The 25,568-nt window shown below is 37.1% G+C and overlaps 1 protein-coding gene across 1 annotated transcript in view; it reads right to left on the bottom strand.

Moving 5' to 3' along the window:
- The window catches only part of LOC131146626 (serine/threonine-protein kinase ATM), a 188,686-nt gene that overhangs the window by 75,639 nt on the left and 87,479 nt on the right, over window positions 1-25,568 (bottom strand). The window contains exons 37-44 of the mRNA XM_058096335.1: window positions 22,989-23,087; window positions 22,845-22,891; window positions 22,404-22,593; window positions 22,090-22,311; window positions 20,443-20,514; window positions 17,494-17,563; window positions 6,218-6,335; window positions 5,970-6,093 (exon numbers count right to left, since the gene is read on the bottom strand). Coding sequence (XP_057952318.1) covers window positions 5,970-6,093; window positions 6,218-6,335; window positions 17,494-17,563; window positions 20,443-20,514; window positions 22,090-22,311; window positions 22,404-22,593; window positions 22,845-22,891; window positions 22,989-23,087 — 942 coding nt within the window. The remainder of the gene's footprint in view (window positions 1-5,969; window positions 6,094-6,217; window positions 6,336-17,493; window positions 17,564-20,442; window positions 20,515-22,089; window positions 22,312-22,403; window positions 22,594-22,844; window positions 22,892-22,988; window positions 23,088-25,568) is intronic.

Below are 25,568 nucleotides of genomic sequence, written 5' to 3'. Positions count from 1 at the left end.
TAGGATAATAGTTTTAAAAATTGGTGCACAACCCTAATATAATGATATTGGTGCTTGCAAGACTGTTGGGGCGATATCTCGAAGATCCTCCAATTCAAAACCATAACAGTCGTTACAGTCCATTACAATATCATAATGGTTGTTACCGGCATTTATAGACCATTACAGTGTCCAACTCATTGTGAATCACTTGAGTCTTTCTACATTTTTTGTTTGCCCTTTTTGCATTTTTCCCTCTCTTCTCCCTTTATTGAAGCTTAAGAACTCAATTTTAAGTTGGTTTATTTTAGTTAGTAATTTTTTTACAAAACAATTTATTTTGGAGTTTATTTTTCGTGACATTTAGCATGTATTTTTAATAACTAGAATTCAAATAAACCCAACTTTTTCTCTCATCAAATTACATATGTTCGTATTCTAAGTTCAATCAATTTTAGAGTGTTTCTTTTTTTTTGGGTAAAAGACACACCTCCCCTGAAGCTTGGGGAAAGACACACACCTCCCCTAAGATTTTAAAAACTTCATAGACCTCTCTTGAGGCTTTCCAAAGAGACTCTGAATTCCCCTTATGTGGCAAACAAAAAAGCTTTTTAAGGGATATAAGTGTCCCAAAAATCCAACATCGGCTAAGGTATATGGGATGTTTGAAACCTCAAGGGAGGTTTGTGGGATTTTTGAAACTTCAGGGGACGTCTGTGTCTTTTTGCCAAATCCTAGGGAAGGTCCATGTCTTTTGCCCTCTTCTTTGTGTTTTTCTTACACCTAATTTGGAGACAAAAATATGCTCTAATGTGATGCATTTTCGTTCTTGTTTAACATATGAACATTCTATATTTAATTTTTTGGATAATAAAAATTCTATTAAACACAAAAAAGACCAAAGATGGCGTTCTATATTTATATTTATTTATATTTATGATTTTTTCTTAGTTTAGACTTCACTTATAATCAATAAAGTAGTGAAAAGTAGTAAATGCATTCTTCTTCTCACCAATAGCAACTAAAGCAACCAAGATGACATCCAATTCTAATGTATATGTTATATTTAAATAGATTAAAATTTATTAAAAAATATTGAAGGCATTAATATGTATGATTTTAGTATCAAAACATGTAAAATTGTATTTTTTAACAAGTTCGTAAATTCAAAAAATAAATTCACAAACTTGGTGCCCATTATCCCTTACATAATGCCCACCATGGCCGTAATTTTTTCATCACGAATGTTACCGTTACACAGACCATTGCTATTATTTAAAATTAAAGCCATGGTTAGGATCCATGAGTGTATATATTCGGAACCCAATATTCCAGTCTCATCCAAAAGATCAAGAGCATAATTCTTGTATCATAAAATGGGTCCATACATGAGATGGATACTTCTAGACCCAAGAAGTATTTCATCGGTCCCAAACTTTTGGTATGAAACTTGGTTTGAAAAAAATGCTTCAGGCCCTAGATACCTTGATCATCATCACTAGTAATCATAATATCATCCACATAAAGAATAAGAAGAATGCAACCAGATGAAGTATGACGATAAAATACAGACTGTTGGACACCAAACACAAGTACTCAGCACTAAGTTGACCAAACCATGCTCCGGAGACTCCTTTAGACCACACAATGATTTATTAAACCAACAAACTATGCTTGACTCCCATTGAACAACAAACCCAAGTGGTCCCTCCATATAGACCTCCCCCTGAAGATCACCATCTAGGAAGGCAGTTTTCAAATCTAACAGATGTAGAGACCAGCAATACGTCGTGGCTAAGGAGATGAACAAGTTTGGCAACTAGGGAGAATGTATCTAAATAATCCAAACTGTACACCAAAGTATATCCCATAGCAACAAGTTGGGCCTTCGCAAAACCCACAATCAAGATCGATTTTCACAAATTTACACATAAACAACCAACCACAAACTTATGAAAAGCAAGATGTACCAATTCCCAAGTATCATCATCATATAATGCATACATCCCTTTGTTTAGGGATTCCATAAAAACTTGGTGGAAAGAGGGTAAGTTCCAAGGGTAGGCATGATTTAAGTTTATAAAGTTGAAGTTTTTGAAAAACAAAAAAGATTTTTTGGCGACTTAAGAGAGAGAGAGAGAGAATGTGTTCTTGATGATATTGAGTGCTTGATAGGTGGGAGGAGTGCGGTTTGGCTGGTGATGAGGGTTAAGACAGATCCCCCTAGTAATAATTTGGATTTAATCCTTTTTCGAGAAGGCATTAGTTGGAGATGGAAGTCTAGGGTGAAGAGGGTGAAGGAGGGCGATTGCAATACTATGTTTCTTCATAGGGTGGCCAATGGAAAGAGGAAGATTTTTATCAAAAAATTGGAGTTAGATTTGGGAAGGGTTGTGCGTAACTTCAACATATTAGGCAAGAGATTACGAAGTGTGAGTTTGACTTAAGAGCATAGGTTGATTCTAGCGGACTTCAATTGGTGTCCTATTAGGGTGAAGCTTGCTAGTTGGATGGAGAGACCTTTTGACGCAAAGGAGGTGAGCAGGGTTGTGTTCAATATAAAAGGTGATAAGGCTTGTGATCCTAATGCCTTTACTATGGCTAGCATCAAGGACAACTGAGAGGTGATTCGGAAGGATATTTTGGAGTTTTTTCACGAGTTTCATTGTAATAGTGTAGTAGGGAAGAGTGATAATTCTATCTTTATTGCCCTTGTTCCTAAAAAGGAGCTTTCTAAGAAAGTGACTTTTGGACAACCAACTTGGTTACAAGCCTTAAAAAATCTAAACTACGATTTTATCCAAACAAGGTGTTACGTGGTACAACTAATTTAGCGTAGTCTACTTTGATAAGGATAGACAGATTTTAGATGATCTTGTGGCTGCTAATAGTGGTGGAGGATGCTGGGAAGAGGAGAAGCAAGGGTGCTTTAGGTAAGTTGGATTTTGAAAAACCCTATGACAAGGTGAATCGAGATGTTTTGAGTAGGCGGTCCCTAAGAAGGGGTTTGGAGGAGATGGATGAAAGGGTGCTTATCCTCGGTGACTATGCTTGTCACAGCGAATGGTCCAAAGGAATGGTTTAGTGCTTCACTGGGGATAAGACAATGCACCCCTTATCCTTTCTTTTTCACTATGGTTATTCATGTGTTAATTTGTATGTTAGAATATTGCTCAGGGCCTTGATGTCATTCAAGGTCTCAAGGTTGCCAAGGATGAGGATATAGTTTCCCCCCTTCAATTTGCTAATGTTATCCTTTATTTCCTCTAATGAAAATATTGTCAAGTACCCGAAGGTTTTAAGCAACCTAGATATTTTTGAGAAAATTTTGGGATTACCAACATGTCTTAGAGTGGGGTTGTGGATATAAATATCAAAGGAAATCAACTAGAGGTCTTTTCCAATTTCTCTGGTCGTACTAGTTTAGACCGGCCTCTCATTTATTTGGGTCTCCCTCTAGGTCAAACTCCTAATTCTTCTACATTTTGGATTGGTGTGGAGGGAGTGGGTAGTATGTTGGAATGTTGGAATAGGGTGTACTTATCTTTAGGGAGGCACATTATTTACTCCCATTTAGTGGGTAGTAGGTTGGGAGTTTGGAAGAGAGTTTAGTAGGTTAGAAGGACTGCAGTTACTTCAAGTACTCCCATTTACTTTCTTCCCATTTAGAATTCAAGCCGATATGGCTGCCGTCTTAGAGAGGATTATGAAATAATTTTGGTTAGGTATTGGGGAAGAGAGAGATCATCTTGTTAATTGGAACTTGAGAGAAGGACAGCAAACCTAAGTCCAAAGGGGTTTGGGGCTTGGGAATTTGGTGTCTAAAAACATCTCATAGTTGGAAAATGGTTATGGAGGTTCATTCCTTATAGCACATGGTTGGTTATAAATAGCAAGTATGGTTTGCATCAGAATGGTTGTGATATCAAAATTAGTGGCAATGTTTCACAGGCAAGCCCTTAGAAGTTCATTTCTCAAGTTGCTCACTTATTTTGTCCTTCGACTCATTTTTGAGCTGGGACTTGGGAATGAGATTCTTATTCGGTTTTGGGAGAATGTTCTGGTGGGCAAGGTTTCATTGGATTCTTGATCAATTATCTTTTTCTTCCATGTAAAATGTTCCGATTAATGCTTTTTAGATCATCTTGTTTGTTGGAACTTGGGAGAAGGTCAGCAGACCTAAGTCCAAAGGGGTTTGCGCACTAGGAATTTGGTGTCTCAAAACATCTCACTAGTTGGAAAATGGTTGTGGAGATTCCCCTTGGAGGTTCATTCCTTATAAGTTAAAACAGATGGTTATCAGCAGTAAGTATGGTATGCATTAGAATGGTTGGGATACCACATACCAGAGGTAGCGACAATGTTTCTCAGGCAAACGCTTGGAAGTTCATTTATCAAGTTGCTCACTTCTTTTGTCCTCTTACACATTTTCAAGTTGGGGATGGGATTCTTATTTGGTTTTGGGAGAATGTTTGGATGGGCAAGGTTTCATTGGATTCTCGATCGATCATCTTTTTCTTCCATGCATAATGTTCAAATTAATGTTTTTAAAAAATATTGGGAGAGGGGGCTCTTGGGATTCATTTTTTTAGAAATCTCAATGATAGAGAGGTTATGATATCACCACATTGTTGAGAGTGCCGGACTCTTATACTAGAATCAGGAATGACACGAGGATTTGGATAGGGGATTCTTCTGGTTTCTTTTCCACGATATCTATTCTCTCAGAGTTCTTGAAAATATTGAGCCCTTCTTATTTTCCCTTGAACCAATTTATTTGGAAGGTTAAGGTTTCTCCCATGATCAAGGCTTTTATGTCGATTGTGGCTCTTAATAGGCTTAATACCAATGATTTGTTGCAGATGAGAAGGTCATACATGACCATCAGTCTAGATATTTGTATTAAGCATTTGGAGGCAAGTGAGATCACTGACCATTTGTTTTCTTCATTGTTGGGCGGCTAAGCAGCTTTGGGCTTTATCTGCTCTCAGTTTTTTAGGAGACTTTGGTGTCGCTACGGACTTGTTTGCTCTTTTTTGGACCATGGGGATTGAAAGGAGTGTTTTCAGTGGCAAAACAAATCCCTTACATCTTTGTTGGTGTAGAGTTATTTTCCAGGCTTCTTTTTGGGCTAGTTCTTTGGGTTTCGCTTGGGGAATCTTGTTGTTAGATCCTGGATTAAAAGGGGCATCCATCTAATTGTTTTTGCCTTTTCTGATTTGTTAGATTTTCTGCTTCTATCTCTTTTCTATTAATGAATTTCTTTTTCTATCAAAAAAATAGTAAAGTAGCTCTAATTCAAAGTAGCCTAATTTGATGAATCAGTCAATTGATAGAAAGAGAGGAGGGAGAGAGAGCAATGGATAAAGATGACAATGATCAGAGTTGATTGTGCTCAAGGTCAAGAACATCTACTTCTTCTACTTCATGACATTACCCAAATATTGGATCAAAGCAACTCATATCTCATACCCATGCCCACGACATGTTGCCCTGACATGGACCGCCCTACAAAAGTTTGAGAGAAGAGTATTTTATTTTCAGGTTTTTCTTCTCAAGAAGATAAATAAAAATGAAAAAATTCCATCCACTGGCTTGGTTTTTGTACAAACCATAAAAAATAAAATGTATATGCAAAAATATTTTTCTCACTGCTAGCTAGATATTGCATTGAAGACACCTTAACTAATTCAGGCTTCAATATAGGAAAAATGGTGAACAGAAACATGATGTGAACGTGTGTTTATAATTATTTATAGATAAACTTGAGAATCAATCAAACCTTTCCTTAAAAAGCCTACTTTATGGCTACTGGTTTCCACACATCAACATAGAATAGTTCAACTGTAACAAATGGCACTGATCCTGGGAGCAATATAGATAAATAGTTGCACAAGTTCAAACATGCACCATGAAAGAAGCAATTTGGAAGCTTAGAAACATCAGAGAAAGATAAAAACAAATCAATCAAAACTGGGCAATAATAGAACCTGCAAAGAGATTAATCCACAGAGGTCAACCGTCAAATCCTTCCTTCCTGCTAGATTGACAATAACATTTGGTAACAGAAGCTCGGCAACTTCAGCTTTCAGTAACACAATATCTTGGCATAATCTGAAAGCAGAATTTGGAGCTGTTCAACTGATTTCACACAATAAAAAACCTAACAAGGATAAAGTCAAACACAAATAAACAGGTATAAGACCACCTGAAAGAAGATGTTATCAAAGGATGATACCTTAGAATTGTATCATCACAATAACCAATAAGTGAGTAAACAAGTGGACAAATCCAACTCTCAAAAGTTTTGCCCTGTGTCTTCCATATATTAGACATCTCCAACGAAATCACTTCAGCTGATAAGAATGTGAAAATAAATCACTGCAAGTATAATGTGATACATGCATAATGCAGAGTAAAAAACAAACAATACATAAAAGAAGTGTTAAAATGACGAAATCCAACTCATGGGTAAAAATTTCGGGAGATGCCAGTCAATTTGCATCTTCACCATTGATTTACATGTTGAAATCAACACAGCTGGGCAAATCAGAATGAAGATAGCATACTTGTTTTTTTATTCTAATAGAAAAGAAGATATATTAAGAGAGAGAGTATACAATTGGAGCAACAATAATAAATCCTCAGAAAGGAAAAGAACGAAACGAGAAAAGATAAAAAAAAATAATTATAAAACCTAAAATCAGCCAAGAAAACCCCTCTTTAAACCATCCCCAACATGGTTCACCAAACACTTCAAATTAGCTAATTCCTTCTGATCCTTCTTCACCTTAGATTTACCACCCTCAAGCATAACTTCATTTCCTCCATGATCGAACAAATTAAGGCCCAAGTTATCTAATAAACTCTGATTTTAAAAGCCCTTCCAGAAATTTCTTGAGCTGGAGTGGGCAGAATTCCATCTTTTTCCTTCCGTTCTTCATTAGAGACATCATCCTCAAAATTACTAACTCCACTTAAACATTGTACATGAGGCAGCAGCACATACGATAAATCCCCGAAACGATCAGAACAAGAGTTAACCATGCAGATCCGAAATATGATAAAAAAGTAAGCCAACCATCCCCCCATCTCTTACCATCCTTGCAACTTGCAATTATTAACCCTCTCACCAATTGGCTCCTCCAATATACCTAGCACACCTTTTCAACCTCTCTTAAGAATTTCTTTCGCACCAAATATATCTCAATTTTCTTCAAGATTTTTCCTCATTTCAAAACCCTTCTGCACTTCCTTATTGCAAACATAAACCTTTTGATTCCCCAAATTATCTGAATTTGCTCTCTTACCAACTGAAAGTCCTTCCAAACCATCAATAAAATCCTAAATTTCATTCTCACAAGAATTAATATTCTTAGAAGAAGCTCCCCTACTTTCATATCTAAAACCTGGCCCAGTAGCATTTTTCTTCTGAACAGGAGAAAATTCACCTTCAAGAATACAATGAATATTAATTGAATTTTTACAAACCAACCATCCTCATTCCACCTCCTCTTTTCTGTTTTTGGAACAGCTACCTCTCTCCTCTTGACCACCATGGAGGTGATTTGAGAATGGGCGAAATGCCAATGCAATCACAGCTCGCTTCAGCTCTGAAGGTAGATGAAGTCCTGCTGTCTCACATATTTTAAGAGAGAGGCTACGGGTTCCATTCTGATTGGGACCTGCATTTAATCGGGATATTAAAGCCAATAGGAATAGAATTTTAAGCCTGCCCATTCAGTCGGCCCATGAGGCCCACCTGGAGGGTTTTCTTTCTCATTAACCAAGCCCAAAGTAGAATTATAAGTCTGATTATGGGCCTCCTTAACCATGAGGCACATAAGGGGTTTTAATAGGCCTTTATTGGTGTCAAGCAACCGCCCTGGTCTAAAGTAATCATCAAAGCCCCAGGCCCAACCCACCCAACCTTCATCAATCCTTAATCCATGTAGGAAACCCTAGCTACCTCTGGACTCCGCGCTCATCCAGAATCCTTGCCCTTAGCAACTTCGACTGATAAGCAAAGCATGCCGAAGGGCTTCCTCTTGCATACAAACACATACCACCTCTGGCACACCCTTAGAACTCCAACAAACACCAGCATCATCAGTACTTCCTGAAACTACCAGACTCCAAGAATGATTCTCAATGATCTTTTGCTACCTACACCATCAATTCCAGGAAAAAGAGAGCTCACCAGAGCACTAAATTCTTCCACAAAATCAAAGCCACCATTGCCTTTGGACCATTCAGGAACAAATATAAGTACCTTTTGCCTCTCCATACATGCCCTAATTTCAAGAACTTACCTGCCTTCATCACATGAATGATGAATCACCATCAACAGTCAACAAACCCACCCAAAAGCTTCGAAAACCCTGCTAACCTTCCAACAAGAGATGAAAATCCCTGCAAAAACCATGCTGCCGCAGCCAATGAAAGTCTTACTCACCAATTGGGTTGCTGATTATTATCAAGAACAAACAAATCTGCAACCTTCCCAACTTTATCCAATCGAAGGATTTCCCTTCGATCTGAACTGAACAAAGCCCCACCATCAAGATCAAACAGCACCATGACAAAGTGCGATAGCAAAGTGATGGACGGAAAGGTATTCGTGCAAGAGAGAAAAACATAGCAATGGCTGTTCAGAGTACTTATAGCATACTTGTTGACAGCAAACAAGGGACTTGAAAACAAGAAGCCTGCCAACCACGCAGAATAATCTTCCTAACATAGTTTCCCTAATCAACTTGGGTCCTATATTTATCAAAAATTCATAGCATTGACTACTTGAACTCAACTATTATTAGTTAGAATCCTTCCATATCCACAAATGAAGCATTATTTCTTCACCAGCTAAGCCTCTAAGGACACTTCTTTTGTTTTGCTAGATTGTTAGTCACTTAGCCCACACTTTTGGATACAAATTAGAAAATGAAATTATTACATTTCAGAAGATAAATACTTGTTCCCATATGGAATAAATATTCACAAATAAAACAGCCTAGTCCATCATAACAGGCAAAAAAGGACAGCATCTCTCACAAATAAAATAAATTAATAAATAAAACAAAAACAAAAGAACAAAAAAAACACTCACTCTTCGAAAGAACATATTATAAGCACTGCTTAATGTAATGATGACCGCTCAAAAAAAAAATCAAATAATCAAACCATCTCTGGAGTATAAATAAGGAATTGAAACTTTAAATCTTAAAATCAACATCTTATTCTGGTTTAAAACCCCCATGAACGTTTTCTAAAAAAGAAAACTCGGACGAACTATCCCACAACTCTAATGATCCTAGTAATGAATGGTTCCCAATACAATTCATAAGTTGATCTATTAAGCTACCAAAAAAAAGGACTAAAACTCTCATGGGAATATATTGAGTGCAAAATTAACGTATCAATCACACATGTATAAAAAAAAATCCTTAGGAACTATTCCAAACTGTACTGACTGGAAACAAAATATCATGTAACCATACTAAAAATAAAAGTATAAAACAAAGAGGTTGTAAATCAAGACATAACTTTAACAGAGATTCCAACACCAGTAAATCAAAAAAAGTCAAGGAACTAATTTCAAACAGTGGTCTGTGAAGAGAAACAGTAGGAGCTCTAGATCAAGAAAAAATAAGGAAATGTATCAGTCAGCCATCTTATCATGCTGGAACAGCTCAGGAACATGTCAAGAAGAAAATGAGCCTCAGAACACAGAGCAGCAAGATTCAAATTTCACTTAAATAATAATAATAATAATAATAATAATAATAATAGGAAGGAGTTGATAAAATGCGCAGCTTTTTTTTCCCTTTCTTGATAAAAAAAAGAAGAATTTCGGTAAATAAGAAATAATGTAATAAAAGGAACACAAAAAATCCTCCTAATAAGAAGAGAGAACAAAATTAAATAACTACAATCAACTAACACAGCTATCCTGTAACCTGGTAGATCCAAAAAACACACCTCCTCAAAACAACCTGGTGTAAAAGCCCATAAGGAGGTCACATATTGAATCCTACCTAGAGCAAATACCAAGTCAACTTCTTCCCCATAAAAGTATGCACATTCTGTTCCAACCAAATATGAAGTTCCCAAAAAAAACAGCAAAAAAACCCACATCTCCACAAAGCCAGTCCATCTCTACCCCTACCAAATCTTGTAAAGGAAACAACCAAGAACTCCCCCAACTGAATCCTCTCTCCCAAAAAAAAAAAGAAAAAACTTTTTCCATACCCTCCATGAGGAGAGAAATGCAAGACAATATGAGAAGCAGATTCTGAACTATCAAAACAAAGAATGCACACATCCAGATATAAAAGCTCAGAAGGCCTCCCACTCAATAGATTGCTGATGTCAAATCTATTAAGAACAAGTCCTAATCACAGATGGGAGTAGGCCTTCCAAATACTACAACAAAGTAAAAAGGTCATGTTTTCACAGATCAAAGGCAAAAAAATTCACAAGAATAATCCCACCCACACCCCCCCCCCCCCCCAAAACAAAAAACCCCCTTCTTATTGCAAGCATGGCAACCCTCCAACAAGCACTGGAAAAAAAAAAAAAACAAATAAACAAAATAAAACAAAACAAGCTCCTTTAACTCCCTATCATTAGGAAACCTACGAAAATAGAAATCCCAAGAGAATTTATTGACCATAACCCCATAGTGCAACAACAAGAGATGATACAAACAAGGAAAAGAAATGAGAAGTGCAGACTCACCCACCAAAATGTCTTCTCAAAAAACAAATGTGAGAACCATTACCCAAAAAAAATCATTATAAAGGATAAGGAGAGAGTAATGCTGCGACATACACCTCCAAGGACTCTAAAAGGAACATCTTGTTCCCAAGTTTGCATCACACCCATTTACCCCCATGTCAAATCAACTTTTAATAACTTCATGCCTGAGGAAATCTCCTCTAAGAACATCCTCTATAGCATTTACCCATCAAAGCAATATTTTAGACAACTTACCAAGACCCAAAACCCCTCCTTACACAAACAAAACACCTTCCAACTAAACAAATGATTCTTCTCCCAACCTAAGACAAAAGAAAATCTATTATGATTCTCTCAATACTCCTAGTTATTTCCGCAAGAACTCCAAAATTGGACAAAAAATGAGGGATATGGGAAAGACAAGCCTAAATGAGTGATACAACCACTAAAAGACAAGAGAACCTTCCACCCATCTATGTAGTGACCTTCACCGCAAGAGTCCAAAAACCAACACCCAAAGGGTACAAAATAAGTTAAATGCCAATCTAGGGTACCACAGCCAGTGGAAGAAGCCAAATCCAAATATCTATATCATTCAGACTAATACCGTTTACCACTCCTCCCAAAACTTAACACACTCAAAAAAAAAAAAGTAAAATGCTAAGCAGATTCATAAAAGACTCCTTATGATCTTCTAGGATAAACCACAACCACCACCACGCCCCACAAAAAAAATCTCCACCCCAAATCCCCCTCTAAAACACTCTATGCATAGCTTCATCTATCAAATTTGCTCAATATATCAACCACAAGAACAAACAAAAAATAGTGGAAAGTGGATTTCCCTTTTCTAACATAATAACAGAGATAATTTAGGAAGTAAATAGCTTAGTTAAAATATTTTAGTTTATATTTATATTGTATATAGCAGCTGTAAATAATGCTGCAAATCTGGCAGCATGTTCCTGAAAACCTGCCAGCATTTAGGTGCTGAAAACCTGCCTCAAAATATGGCAGCAACAATGTAAATCTATGGCAGCAACTATATAAATCTCTTCTATATAATGAAAGCTAACCCTTTGGAAAGGGGCATACAGACCAAAATTGACATGGTATCAGAGGTTACAGTGAGTGGCGCAGAAGAAGAAGAAGAGGACCGAACAGCAGCCTGAAAAGCTTGGGATTGGCGATGTTGAGGCCGCACTCGACAGTCTTTGATAAAATGGCCTACTTTCTTGCAGTAGTTACAAACTTTCTTAGGACAGTTACGATCAATATGACCAAACTCTTTGCAACTGAAACACTGCAACTTGTTCCTCCCTCTCCCTTGGGCTGCATATGCTCCTTTCACAGCCCCAGAAAATACCTTCTTAGAAGTCATACCCATCTGAGTGGATAACTGCTGTTCTTCACGCAACATATCTCCCAAACAAATATCCAAAGAAGGAACAGGATTATGGTTCAATAAATTCGTGCGAACGGGCTCAAATTCAGGTCGAGTTTCATCAAAAACTGATCATGCTGACTCTCAGCATGAACCGCTTGAAGAGCAGCGAGTTCCGTAGGGGGAACCTTAGCATGAACAATAGCAGAATATTCGCTCCAAAGATTAATAAAACTAGAATAAAATTGTTCAATAGGTAAATTACTTTGACTTTAATTACTAATTTCCAACTCCAATTGGAACTTCCAAGCACTATGATCTTGGTGGTAAATACAGTGGAGATAATCCCACATAGCCTAAACCGTAGTAAAACAGCAAAGATTGGTCACAAGGTGAGACTCAATTGTCCCCGACAGCCAAGAGAATACCTTAGCATCCTTGACCTCTCATTGTGCAAATTCCTTTTAAGAACATTTTGTTTGCTTTCAATATGATTTGATAATTTGTTTGCTTTCAAGAACATTTTAAATTGGAATTCCCATGTAGGGAAATTATTTACAGTAAATCGAACAATAGTCCTTTCAATAGACATGATGAAAGGCACGAAGAAAAAAAATAAGCCCAAGCAGTCAACCAAATAAACGGCAAGCCTGCCCTGTGTATGAAAAATGACACAGGAAAGGAACACAACACCTTCGTCAATCACACCAAGAGGAGTCAAAGCTGCTGACCGCCACAGAAACTGCTGACCACCAAAAAGATGCCCAGCCACCACGAAAAAAAAACACCAAGATGAGCAGCCCGCAACAAAGGACAGCGTGTGCAACTGAAAAAAAAACTCTAGCAGCCCCCAACAAAACTCAAAACCACCAACATGTACACCACAGAGAAGACCGACTCCAACGAAAATCAAGACAGAACATTCTGAAACCGAGAACGATGAAATCAAAAGAGGGTCACTGATACCATGTCAATTTTGGTCTGAAGGCCCATTCCATAGAGTTAGCTTTCATTATATAGAAGAGATTTACATATTTTCTGCCATAGATTTACATTGTTGCTGCCATATTTTCAGGAAGCATTTCAGCACCTAAATGCTGGCAGGTTTTCAGGAACATGTTGCCAGCACCTAAATGCTGCTAGGTTTTCAGGAACATGCTGCCATATTTGCAGCATTACTTACAGCTGCTATATACAATATAAATATAAACTAAAATATTTTCAGGAACATTCGTTATTTTGTGACGTTTATTGATGATTATAGTCGTTTCACTTGAATATATTTTATCCGCTCTAAAGCTCGTGTTTTCTGTCTTTGAAAAATTTATTGCGTTTGTCGAGACACAGTTCAGTACTTGTATCAAAACTTTACGCTCCGACTCAGGGAAAGTACATATCTCATCCTTTTCAAAATTTTCTTCAGCAAAAGGGGATCATTTCCCAGCATTCTTGTCCTTATACCTCTTAATAAAATGGAGTTGCTGAGCGTAAGAATCGTCATCTCTTAGAAGTCGTTCGTACTTTGTTGATTGATTCTTCTGTACTTCTAAGTCATGGGTAGAAGCATTATCTACTGCTGTCTATTTGATCGTTTGCCTACTGTCACTCAAAATTATGATCCTCCTGATTTTCGATTATTTGGCATATCTATGGAGTATCAAACACTTCATACTTTTGGGTGTGTTTGTTTTGTTCATCTTCCACCTGTGGAGCGTCACAAGCTTGCTGCCAAGTCTGTCACGTGTGTCTTTATGGGATATAGTCCTACTCAGAAAGGATTTGTTGTTATGATGCTCAGCAAAGAAATTCCGAATCTCCCGAAATCTGATTTTCTTTGAAAATCAATATTTCTTTCGGTCTCAGGTCATTTCTAATACTCCTATTACTCTTCTTCGTGCTTTTGATGATGTTTCTTTTTCTATTAAGCGATTTAAACCAGGTGTAGTATATCATCGATGTCCTCCTCCTTCTTCAACGCCCCTTCCAAACACTGATCCGTCATCTGATTCTGTGGTTCGTCGGCGCTCCACTCGGGTTACACACCCACCGAATAGGCATGGTTTTCCTCCTACTTCACTTACTGCCACTCGACACTATTTCTGTTCCTCACTCATATACCCAAGAAGCCACCCAAGTATGTTGGCAACAAGCCATGCAAGAAGAAATCCAAGCTCTTCAAGACAATCACACTTGGGACCTTGTGACTTGTCCCTTTCGTGTCAAACCTATTGGTTGTAAATGGGTGTACTCAGTCAAGTTTCAGTCCGATGGGTCACTGGACAGATATAAGGCCCATCTCGTGGCTCTTGGGAACCGGCAGGAGTATGGTATAGATTATGAAGAGACCTTTGCACTTGTTGCCAAAATGATTACCGTGCAAACTATCTTGGCACTTGCTGCATCGTAGGGGTGGTCTCACCACCAGATGGATGTGAAGAATGCTTTTCTACATGGGGATTTGAAGGAAGAAATTTATACATTTTCACCCCCCGGCTTGTTTGCTACACTTTCCTCAAAAGTCTGTCGGCTACGCCGATCCTTGTATGGACTGAGACAAGCTCCGCGTGCATGGTTTGATAAACTTCGCTCTACCCTGCTTGATTTTCAATTTACTAAAAGTCAGTTTCATTCCTCTCTTTTTCTTCGCAAGACTTCTGGAGGAATTGTATTGCTTCTGGTGTATGTTGATGACATTGTAATTACTGGCTCTGATACTGCGTTAATTAAGCAATTACAACAGCATCTCAAGGCCACTTTTCACATGAAAGATCTTGGTCCCCTGCAATACTTTCTTGGCCTTGAGGTGCAGCTTACTCCGACTGGTATGTTGTTACACCAGCACAAATACATGCAGGAAGTGATTTCATTGGCTGGTCTCCAATTAGGTAACTCTGTTCTTACTCCCTTGGAGGTAAATCTTAAGCTTCGTCAGGAGGAAAGATCTATCCTTGTGTCGGCCGCTTGTTGGGAGTTTGAACTACTTAACTATTGCTCGTCCTGATATTTCTTTTGTCGTGCAGCAAGTCAGTCAATTTATGCAGGCTCCCCGACATCTTCATTTAGCTGCTGTCCGCCGCATTATTTGATATCTGAATGGCACCTCTACACTGGGGTTGTTATTTCCTAAGGAATCTTCCTTACAGTTGGTGGGGTATGGTGATGCTGATTGGGCCGGATGTGTGGATACTCGTCGCTCTGTTACTTGCTGGGGCATCTTCTTAGGCAATGTACTCATTTCTTGGAATAGTAAGAAGCAAGACAGAGTTTCCAAGTTCTCCACTGATTCAGAGTATCGTGTTATGTCTTGTGCATGCTCTGGGATCACATGGCTTTGTGCGTTATTGGGTGAACTTGGTTTTTCTCAACTTCATCCCACTCTTCATGCTGATAATACCAGTGCTATTCAGATAGCCGCTAATCCTGCTTTCCATGAGCGTACGAAACATATCAAAATCAATTGCCATTCCATACGTGAATCTTTTGACAAACGAGTGATTACTCTTCCTCATATTTCCACCGAACATCAAACTGCATACATATTCACTAAAGCTCTCGGCACCAGCATCAGTCCTTGGTTGACAAATTGATGCTTCTTGATCTACTAGCATCAATTTGAGGGGGGATGTTAACAGAGATAATTTAGGATGTAAATAGCTTAGTTAAAATATTTTTGTTTATATTTATATTGTATATAGCAGCTGTAAATAATGATGCAAATCTGGCAGCTTGTTCCAGAAAACCTGGCAGCAATTAGGTGCTGGCAGCATGTTCCTGAAAACCTGCTAGCATTTAGGTGCTGAAAACCTGCCTGAAAATATGGCAGGAACGATGTAAATCTATGGCAGCAACTATGTAAACCTCTTCTATATAATGAAAGCTAACCCTATGGAAAGGGCATTCAGACCAAAATTGACATAACACTCTTTGAAAACCTAAACCATGACTTAGATTGTTCGGTAATAATGACTGAACAAGAAGCATTAGACAATTAATCCCTTATACAAGCCCTCCACTTGCATAACACCCCTCAAAGCCCCAAACCTGACTATGGTTTGGCTTTGATAATGATTGAAAAAAAAAAAAGCGTTAGACAACCATCTCTTCATCCAACCCTTGACCTCCCTGGAAAGCCCTTGTCACACAAAACCTTATGTAGGAAATTCTAGCCAACTCTATCATAAGCCTTCTCAAAATCTAGTCTAAACACAATCCACTCTTTTCTCCTATGCACATCCTCCATAACTCATTACCTACCAAGATAGCATCACAATATGCCTAACCCCCACAAAAAGCAGAGGGTTAGAAAAATGGTATATGCTACCACAAAGCTTAACCTGTCCATAAGAACCTTGGCAATAATTTTATACACACTAGTAATAGACTACTAGGCAATATGAATCCATTTCCGCCAATTTACACGATCTTGGGCATTTTCCTCTTTCACAAATTGAGGGTTGTTAAATCCTTACTATCTCATTCCAAGTTATTTTAGGTCTAACATAAAAGAACTCATTCAATCCACCCAATTCACATACCAAAAATCATAAAACAAGGCAATATTAAAGTTTTCCAAAACAAGAGAATTGTCCCTCTCCAACCCAATTAATGATGACCTCGCCTCACTATTTGCAAAAGGCCTCTCCAACCAAGACACCTAATCACTCATAATAGGGCTCTTCTACAACCCCTCAACACACCCTCTTCAGTAAAAAGGTTTTCCAAGTAAAAAATTATAAATCTTATTAGCTATCAAACAAAAGTAAATGATCACAACACCCAATCCCCATAAATTCAAATTCCCTTGTCAAATTCCCTCTCAACTTACCTCTAGCCAACCTATGAAATATTTTGAATTGCAATACCCATTTTTAATTTTGTCTTCCACCTCCAACTCATGAAATCCCTAAAGATCACCTCCTCTTAACTCATTTTTTAAACTAGGGATCAAGTGTAGAGGATCTTTTAGCTCCAAGACCACGTCATAATGCATAAGTGGAGAGAGAGAGAGAGAGAGAGAGAGAGAGAGAGAGAGAGAGAGGAAGAAAAAGAAGAAGAGAAGGGATTGCGAAAGTGGGCCAAGCTAGGGCACTACTTGACCTCTTAGTTCTTTCCCCAATAATGTGATGCCTGGCATAATTCATTTGCCACAAGTGTAAGCCAATTGGGGAAAAATTAATAACTAATAAGAAAAAGGAAAAACAAGTTCAGCCTTCAAAGTGATTAATGGAAAAGAAAAATTCTATACCAACAACAACAAATTTCAAGTCACCCTAAAATGCAGATTCAAACCTCACATAAATTTTGAACAGCATGAAAGTAATTAGTTTCCATTAACATGCAACAATGCAGCCAAGAGCGAAGTAAATAGACTTGAAAAATTAGCATTGTTATACCATTAAACTTTCTTTCTAACTCGATCAGTAACTTCTCCACCAGATTGACATTAACACCCTTGGCGTGAACCTACATCAAAGGGAGAAAATGTATCACTTTCCAGTAGGCAAAATACAATCACCACCAATATTTTTCTTTATATAAGTAAAAAATATATTAAGAGAGCAAAAAATACAAAACGCAGAGAGTCAGAAGTCCTCACACAAAGAAACAAAGTTAAAAACAAAGGGAAAAAATGCATTGAAGAAAGGCTACCACAATCTAACCCAGGCAAACCTCTTTAAGCCTTTTCCATAATAATTAATCTAGCACTTCAAGTTAACCAACTCCCGCTGACCTTTATTTCCCTTACTATTACCATATCCAATCTTGACCTGCAGAATCAGACAATCACAATTCCAACTGATCCACCATTCTTTGAGCTTCAATATGCTTTCTATTGATATCTAGCACAGGTGAAGCAGGGATAGGCACCTGGTCCAATCAAGATCATGTTTTTTGTTACCCATAAATCATCCATAATAATGGGAATACCAACCAGTCATTTGAGTTGTGTTGGTACCGCCAACTAAATATGAAGAATTTGAAACATACCCATATTGTGCCCCTACCTCATCCAATAACAATCTGCCATCACCAACAGAGTCGCTATCAGCACCACTTTCATATTCAGACTCACAACCCCATTTCTTCTTTTCCTTAATGATGTGCCCTCACATTCCTTCTCACCTGCATCAATCTGCTGAGCAACCGGAGTTTCAACAATACACAAACACCCCTCAGAATTTATTCACAAATATTAGACACCACCGCTTCAGAACTGACTTGCTTTTCTTCAACCAAAAAAAAAAAAATCTCATTCCGGCACCCACCTGCACTTCCAATTGACCAAAACAAACAATACTAATACCAGTCTCACAACAATAAACCACCTTCTGAGATTCAATTGCTCCATTCAAATCATTAACTGATGCCTAAAATATAAATGTTACTCATCTCCCCTACTCCAGCTGCTATTCCCCTTTTGCCTAAGAATAATTTAACTGGGATTGCAGGCAATACCAGCCGCTTTTAGAAAACATGCCACTCCACCCTTAGGAACCATCACAAACAGAACTGTCCCATTACTTACCTTTGAGGCGAACAACTTGAGAACAGATGGATTCTGTGGAGATCAGGCCTTATTACTAAAAGAAACCATGTGGTGACCCACAGAGGTACCATGAGCAAGACCACCATTATTCAAAATACAGGCCAAATGCAGTGTAATATAATGCCCATATCATTCCTTGGTTCACGAGCATCCACCCCCTTCTTCTCATAAACCATAGCTACCCAAAGATCCTCTGAATCCTCAGCTTCCACCACTCCACACAGCAGCACTGAACCTCCACAGTTGAATTGCACTCACCCTGCTGGATACCTAACTCAAGCCTTCCTAACATCCAAGGTCTTAAATTTTGATCGACTCAAATTTCAAAGCTCTAAAAGTACGAAAATTTCTGTGGAAATTTTGATTTCGATGTCAATTTCAATTTCAATTTGAAAAAATAACGCAAATTAGTACTGAAGCATGGAATTCTTTGTGAAACTATAGAAATGATTAACAGACATAATAATGTAAGTTTTAGGACTAATATGTTGCAAATTAAATACATCTATGTTGTGTATGAGGTGGAAAAGTTGTAATACAGTATGTGCAACAAACATATTTGTCAAATAATGTAAATTAAACATATTCAGTTAATACAAATGAAATTCTTAAATCATTTAAATATTGTTTATTATACAAATAATGATAATTTAGACATGAATGGTTAAATATAATGTTGCTGTAAGTTTATTTTTTCTCATAATTTCAAAAGCACTTGTAATAATCTTTTGTTTCGATAAAAATAAATAAATAAATTGAGAAATTTCACTCTCCCAAAACTCTAATATGAATTCCGAGGAAATTTCATTGTATAGTTCAAATTTCGACAAGTTTCTCTAAAATATCGAGATTTCGATAAATTTTTCAGATGATTCATTGAGATTTCAACAGAAATTATGCAAGACGGAAACCAATTCCCATTTTGATTTCAAGGGTGATGGAAATTGGAAATTTCAACAGAAATTTTGACAATTTCGTTGAAATTTAAGACCATGCTAACATCACATTTTTCAACCTTGGCAAGCAAAACAACCTAAACACTTAAGCACAATCTTCTCTTGAGATCTAATCTTCTCTAAACACACCTACTACAATACATGAATGAACCTTCAACAACTCACCCCAACCAAATGCAACCCCAACTACTAAAACTTACCTTTGTGATTTGATTTGATTGCCACCATTATTGTATCAGGCCAAAATTTTTGAAATCAAATGATCCAGCCCCAAAAATACCAAAGAAGTCGCTTACCAATCTTGCCGCCAAAAGAAAAATCCAGATCCATCAATTCCTATTTCAAGATTTTTTTTCCAAATGCACAACACCCCCTTCCCCAAACTTTTTCCAATCACAAATCAAAATATTTCCTTTTGATCTGCAGAGACTTGAGGAGACTTCTCTGACATTTAACTTCAATCAAAATCTCAAACATATCAAAAAGAAAAAGAACATTGGAAGAGAGAGTGAGAATGCAACTTTGAGCTGAGACATTCTTCATTGTGCCTATTAAATGTTCACATTTTTTTTACCACCAGCCTTTCCATCCAGATGAACACTGAATAACCATAAATATCTCAAAATTTAATAAACAGTAGACTGCAGCACCAGTCCCAATGAGATAACATCCATACTGCTTGTGCATGAGATAGAAAACCTTCATTGTAGTAAAATTATATGCATGCACTGATGCACAAAAATCTTTTCCCAAAATTGTTCTGTTAAAATTTCTAAGGAAAACAATATCAAGGAAGCTAGTATAGTAAAATTGTGGGGGTAAAGAATTAGAATACCCACCTCAATAAGAGACTTCTCATAGTAATCAAATGACATTAACACTTTCTGACCCCTTTCAGTTGAAAGTATTCCCTGGTAGAAGAGAAAAAATTCACTGAAAAAATTATAGATTCACAACACATCTTTAAAAGAAGCATAAACATTAGAACCAAATGACAATTTAGCAAAGACTCAATCCTGAACATGAAGATTCAGCATCATGGAAAAACCAATAGATACTAAATTCTACCAAAAGAAGAAAGTTAAAAGTTTTCGACATGAATTATCAATTAATAGATTACCAACATATACATCAGCAGATCAGCTTTAACCAAAAACAGATGAGCTGAACATGCTCAACAGTTCATTAATAGAACCTCCTACCATTCTATTCCACAAAGAGCCCAGATGGAATCTCAGCAAAGTAGGTTTGGTTAATGTAGGATCACCATAAGAATTGTACATAGTGCTCATCGATCATCATTGGTGTGTTTTAGAGACAACAAAATGTAGTTTAAACAGAGTGAACTAAAAGTCTGGGACTCGAAACTTTTTTTCCACCATGAACATACTATTTTTTAATAAGAAAATAAATTTCACTAATAGAGAAAAGATGTACAAATCAGAGGATAAGATATCGTCTTAAAATACAAAAGAAGAGAAAAAGAAAGCATAGAGAGAGAGAGAGAGAGAGATACATAAAATATCATAACAACAAAGCACCCAATCTCTCTTAAAATCCAAAAAAACAAAACCCTGAAGCGATGACAGGGGAAAGCCCAATCGGACAAAACCAACTCTACATTGCTGATAATAAGTGCATTTGATAAATGAGATGCTATGTTTTAGCATAGATTAAGTAAAACAAATGTTATGAAGGAATCCACCCACATTTTCCCTGTCCTAACTAGAAAAGAGCTGCAAGGCATGCCTAACTTATTATCAGGGTGGAACTTTTATAGTCATAAGTTAGTATAACCCACAACTTCTCTATAGGACAAGGGTTCCAATAAGTTCTTTAGTTGTGATTGCTACTCTTCCGGCAGTTCCAACTCTATAGAGAACAATGAGATCTTGTTTATTCATTTTCTTATATGCCTTGAGGGTCAACTGTTGTTCTCAACTCCAAGAATCGGGTTTCTTTAGCTTAGGATATCCAAGACATTAGGCACTTACAAAACCTATGGTAGAAAATACTCAGTCCAACAAACATCTCCTCTTGGTTTCAGAAGGGTGATAACGGAAACATCTCCTCTTGGTTTCATGTTTCAGTAAACTGTGAGGCACATTTTCAAATAAACAGGAGAGGTTCTATTTTAAATTGTTACTGAGCTATTTTAATTAATTATTCTATAGTTCCCTTTCCTTTTTCGTTTAGGACATATTTTCCTTTGACAACATTACATTTACATTCATAGTCTTATCAAAAAAATGTGGCAAAAAAAATTCCCCAACTAAGATTTTTTATGTTCTTACTAGTCATCTACAACATAACATATATATCACTAACATACCTCTAACCAGGAAAAATCACAAAAACAAAACATAAAATAAATAAATAAATAAATAGAAATAGTCTATCAAGCAGGGAAGCACAATTATAGGTTCAACTCAGATAATCTTCATTAGGAAATATAAGCAATGACAATAAAACTTCCATAGACTGACCCGAATAGCTTGTGATGCCATTTCAATTATCTTCACAGATTCATCCATCAGATACTTCTTCAAAAGCCTAACAAGTGCAATCAAAAGTTCATCAGAGATGCCACTATCCATTTGAAAATTTATCTCCATAGCACTGTCACGATTAATCGATTGGCAAACATGTGCATGTCCAGAGTCCCCAGGCAGATGAAAAACGACACAATGCGGGTCTCCAATACCAGCCTGCAGCAACAATTAGGTCAAGGAACTGTTTTACTTTGACAACTCCAAAGTTGGATACAAAAAGGCAGAATAAGCAAAATCGGTAGTAATACCATAGAAATAAAATCAGACACAAGTGCTCTAACACTACTAGCATCAACAGAACCACGCGAACGTACTAGCGTCCAGACAGCTTGCACAAGTTCATCGTCACAGTGCCAAGATGAATATCCCACACCATCCCCTTCATCTTCCTGCTGAAAAATTTCCCCCATCAGTAGTTTCTTGTGTAAGGCTTGAAGACTGCAAGGAAAAAAAAATCTAATAAGCTAAGTAAACCATAAACTTAATAATTCATTAGACTCAATTTACAAGTTTCATTAGATTCAGTATTTTAATCTTAAAATTTTAAAATTTCCAAGACATAACAGAACCTAATTTTTCAAATTTTCAAATATTCCATTACAAGATTGTGCAATAATCTTGATCAAGAAGCAGTATATCAGCCAATATGCCGTGAAAAGCTAAATAGACAACTAAGCAACCAAAATCACCTCCATAAAAGCAATCTTGGTGGAAGGTTGCAAGATCTCTTCACAAACTGTAATGTAAAAATAATTGAAAAATGCAGAACGTAAATGACATAGCCAAATAAACTAACAATAATAAATATACTTTAAATGTTCAAAGAATTTAACCTTCAAAAAATGGTCTCTTGGAGAGTAGGCTTGGCATAATTCCTGATGGAACTTTCGTATTGGATCAAAGATATCCAATTCAGGGAAAGGTTCCAATTCCTGGCGTAGATGATAAGTGCAAAAACCACAGGGAATAAACCTCAGAGACAGATTTAAACTCCATAAGGGAAACAACATTAAAATAAATACATATATATATGAGAAACAATAAATTTTATATGAAAAGAGTCAAAACAGGTTTGGAATCACCATAGCCTTTTTTATTTTTTTGCTTCATTTGTCTCAGTGTAAAAATCAGGTTTTACAGTACAAAGGTTTGCATTGCACATCAAAAATAAAAAAGGTAGAGAAATATGCTGCAGCTATTTCTAGAAACTTTTGAAAATGGTTTCTCTTTTTTGAGAAAATGTGCTGCCAGGAACTTCTAAAACTTTACTCCAATGTTATAGGTCCACCATTCACACCCAGTTCATTTCAGATGAAACACAAAAAGAGGGCTGAAATATTCACTCCATCAAATATGCTCAAGAGTGAAGAGTCTATTTATAGTTCCCCCATTCCATCTCTGCCACTCCCCTCCCCCCTCTCTCTCTCAAACTAAAGCTACACCTACATGAAATGCTCATTCTATCTCTCTGCTCAGGAGTGAAGAGTCTATTTCACAGTTCCTCAAAGAAGCTACCACTGGTTTACTCTAGCTCTCCTGTTCTCTCTCTCACTGTTCAGCAGGCCTGTGACTTCTGGACTTACGCTTCTCTGTCCCCCTCAATCATCTCAAGAGAATCTCTTTATCTCTCTCTCTCCCTCCCACTAGAAATATTTTTTCCTTTTCCCTAGAAATGTTTTTTTGCCATTTTCTCACTGTCTTATTTCACGTTGAATATGAATTCGAATTATTGATGCTTTAGTCTAACATTTGTGACAGTACCTTTACAGAATCAGATATGGAAATAATGAAAAAAAAAAATTCACAACCTTTAAACCATAAATATTATTTTATACACTCCACTTTAATTATTTTCTTTTTGTTATTGAATGGTTACTGTCGTAATATAGACTTCAATCTTCTCACTAATGTCTATAGCTGATGCTACGCAACTTTGCATGAATCCAAGTATCTAAGATGGCTTTTTGTCACTGCAGAAATGCAAAGTAGGCAACCTTTGCTGTTTTAGCATTTTGGAACCCCCTTTTTTGTTATTTTCATGTCAATTGGCACAAGGAACTTCATGTAATACCAAATGATTTGAAGCACACTGCCTTCTGATGCCAAATACATGTGCTGACATTTGTAGCATCTATTTAAACCTTTGATTTCATTAAAAAAAATTAGTGACTTGATTTTGTTCCAAGGTTTCATTAAGATCCCAAATTCTAATTATCTAGCAATTAATATAAACAATTGTACAATTCAAGAACTCGGAAAAAAATTGAAGATAGGGCATCAAACAGGTACTTCAAGTTTCAGTTTTTATTTTCAGCATTAAGAAAACTTTACCTGTTTTCACTGCACAACTTATGTTTTCAGTTTCAGTTTAAGTTGTTTTGTCTTTAAGAATTTTGAGACGAATGCAACACAGCTTCGAAGTAATCATTAAGAGGAAGCTGAGAGAAGAATCAGCATAGTATAATGTAGAAATGAAAAATCTTATCACAAAAGAATGAGAAGTTAAATCAAGTCCAAGTTCAGATTGTCAATTTTGGTCTGAACGCCCTTTCCATAGGGTTGGCTTTCATTATATAGAAGAGATTCACATTGTTGCAGCCATATTTTCAGGCAGGTTTTCAGCACCTCAAATGGTGGCAGGTTTTCAGGAACATGCTGCCAGGTTTTCAGGAAATGCTGGCAGATTGGAAGCATTATTTAATGCTGCTATATATAATATAAATATAAACTAAAATATTTAAACTAAACTATTTACATCCTAATTTATCTCTGTTAACATCCCCCCCTCAAATTGATGCTGGTAGACCAAGAAGCATCAATTTGTCAACCAAGGACTGATGCCGGGGCCGAGATAGAGCATTAGTGAATACATCTGCAGTTTGATGTTCGGGGGAAATGTGAGGAAGAGTAATCACTCGTTTGTCAAAGGATTCACGTATGGAATGGAAATTGATTTTGATATGTTTCGTACGCTCATGGAAAGCAGGATTAGCGGCTATCTGAATAGCACTGGTATTATCAGCATGAAGAGTGGGATGAAGTTGAGAAAAACCAAGTTCACCCAAAAACGCATGAAGCCATGTGATCCCAAAGCATGCACAAGACATAACACGATACTCTGAATCAGTAGAGAACTTGGAAACTCTGTCTTGCTTCTTACTATTCCAAGAAATGAGTACATTGCCTAAGAAGATGCCCCAGCAAGTAACAGAGCGACGAGTATCCACACATCCGGCCCAATCAGCATCACCATACCCCACCAACTGTAAGGAAGATTCCTTAGGAAATAACAACCCCAGTGTAGAGGTGCCATTCAGATATCAAATAATGCGGCGGACAGCAGCCAAATGAAGATGTCGGGGAGCCTGCATAAATTGACTGACTTGCTGCACGACAAAAGAAATATCAGGACG

This window comes from Malania oleifera, chromosome 13, assembly GCF_029873635.1.
Source record: "Malania oleifera isolate guangnan ecotype guangnan chromosome 13, ASM2987363v1, whole genome shotgun sequence".
Lineage (NCBI taxonomy): Eukaryota > Viridiplantae > Streptophyta > Magnoliopsida > Santalales > Ximeniaceae > Malania > Malania oleifera.
Note: the sequence above shows the minus strand (reverse complement) of the source record. Positions and strands in the feature narration are given on the sequence as shown.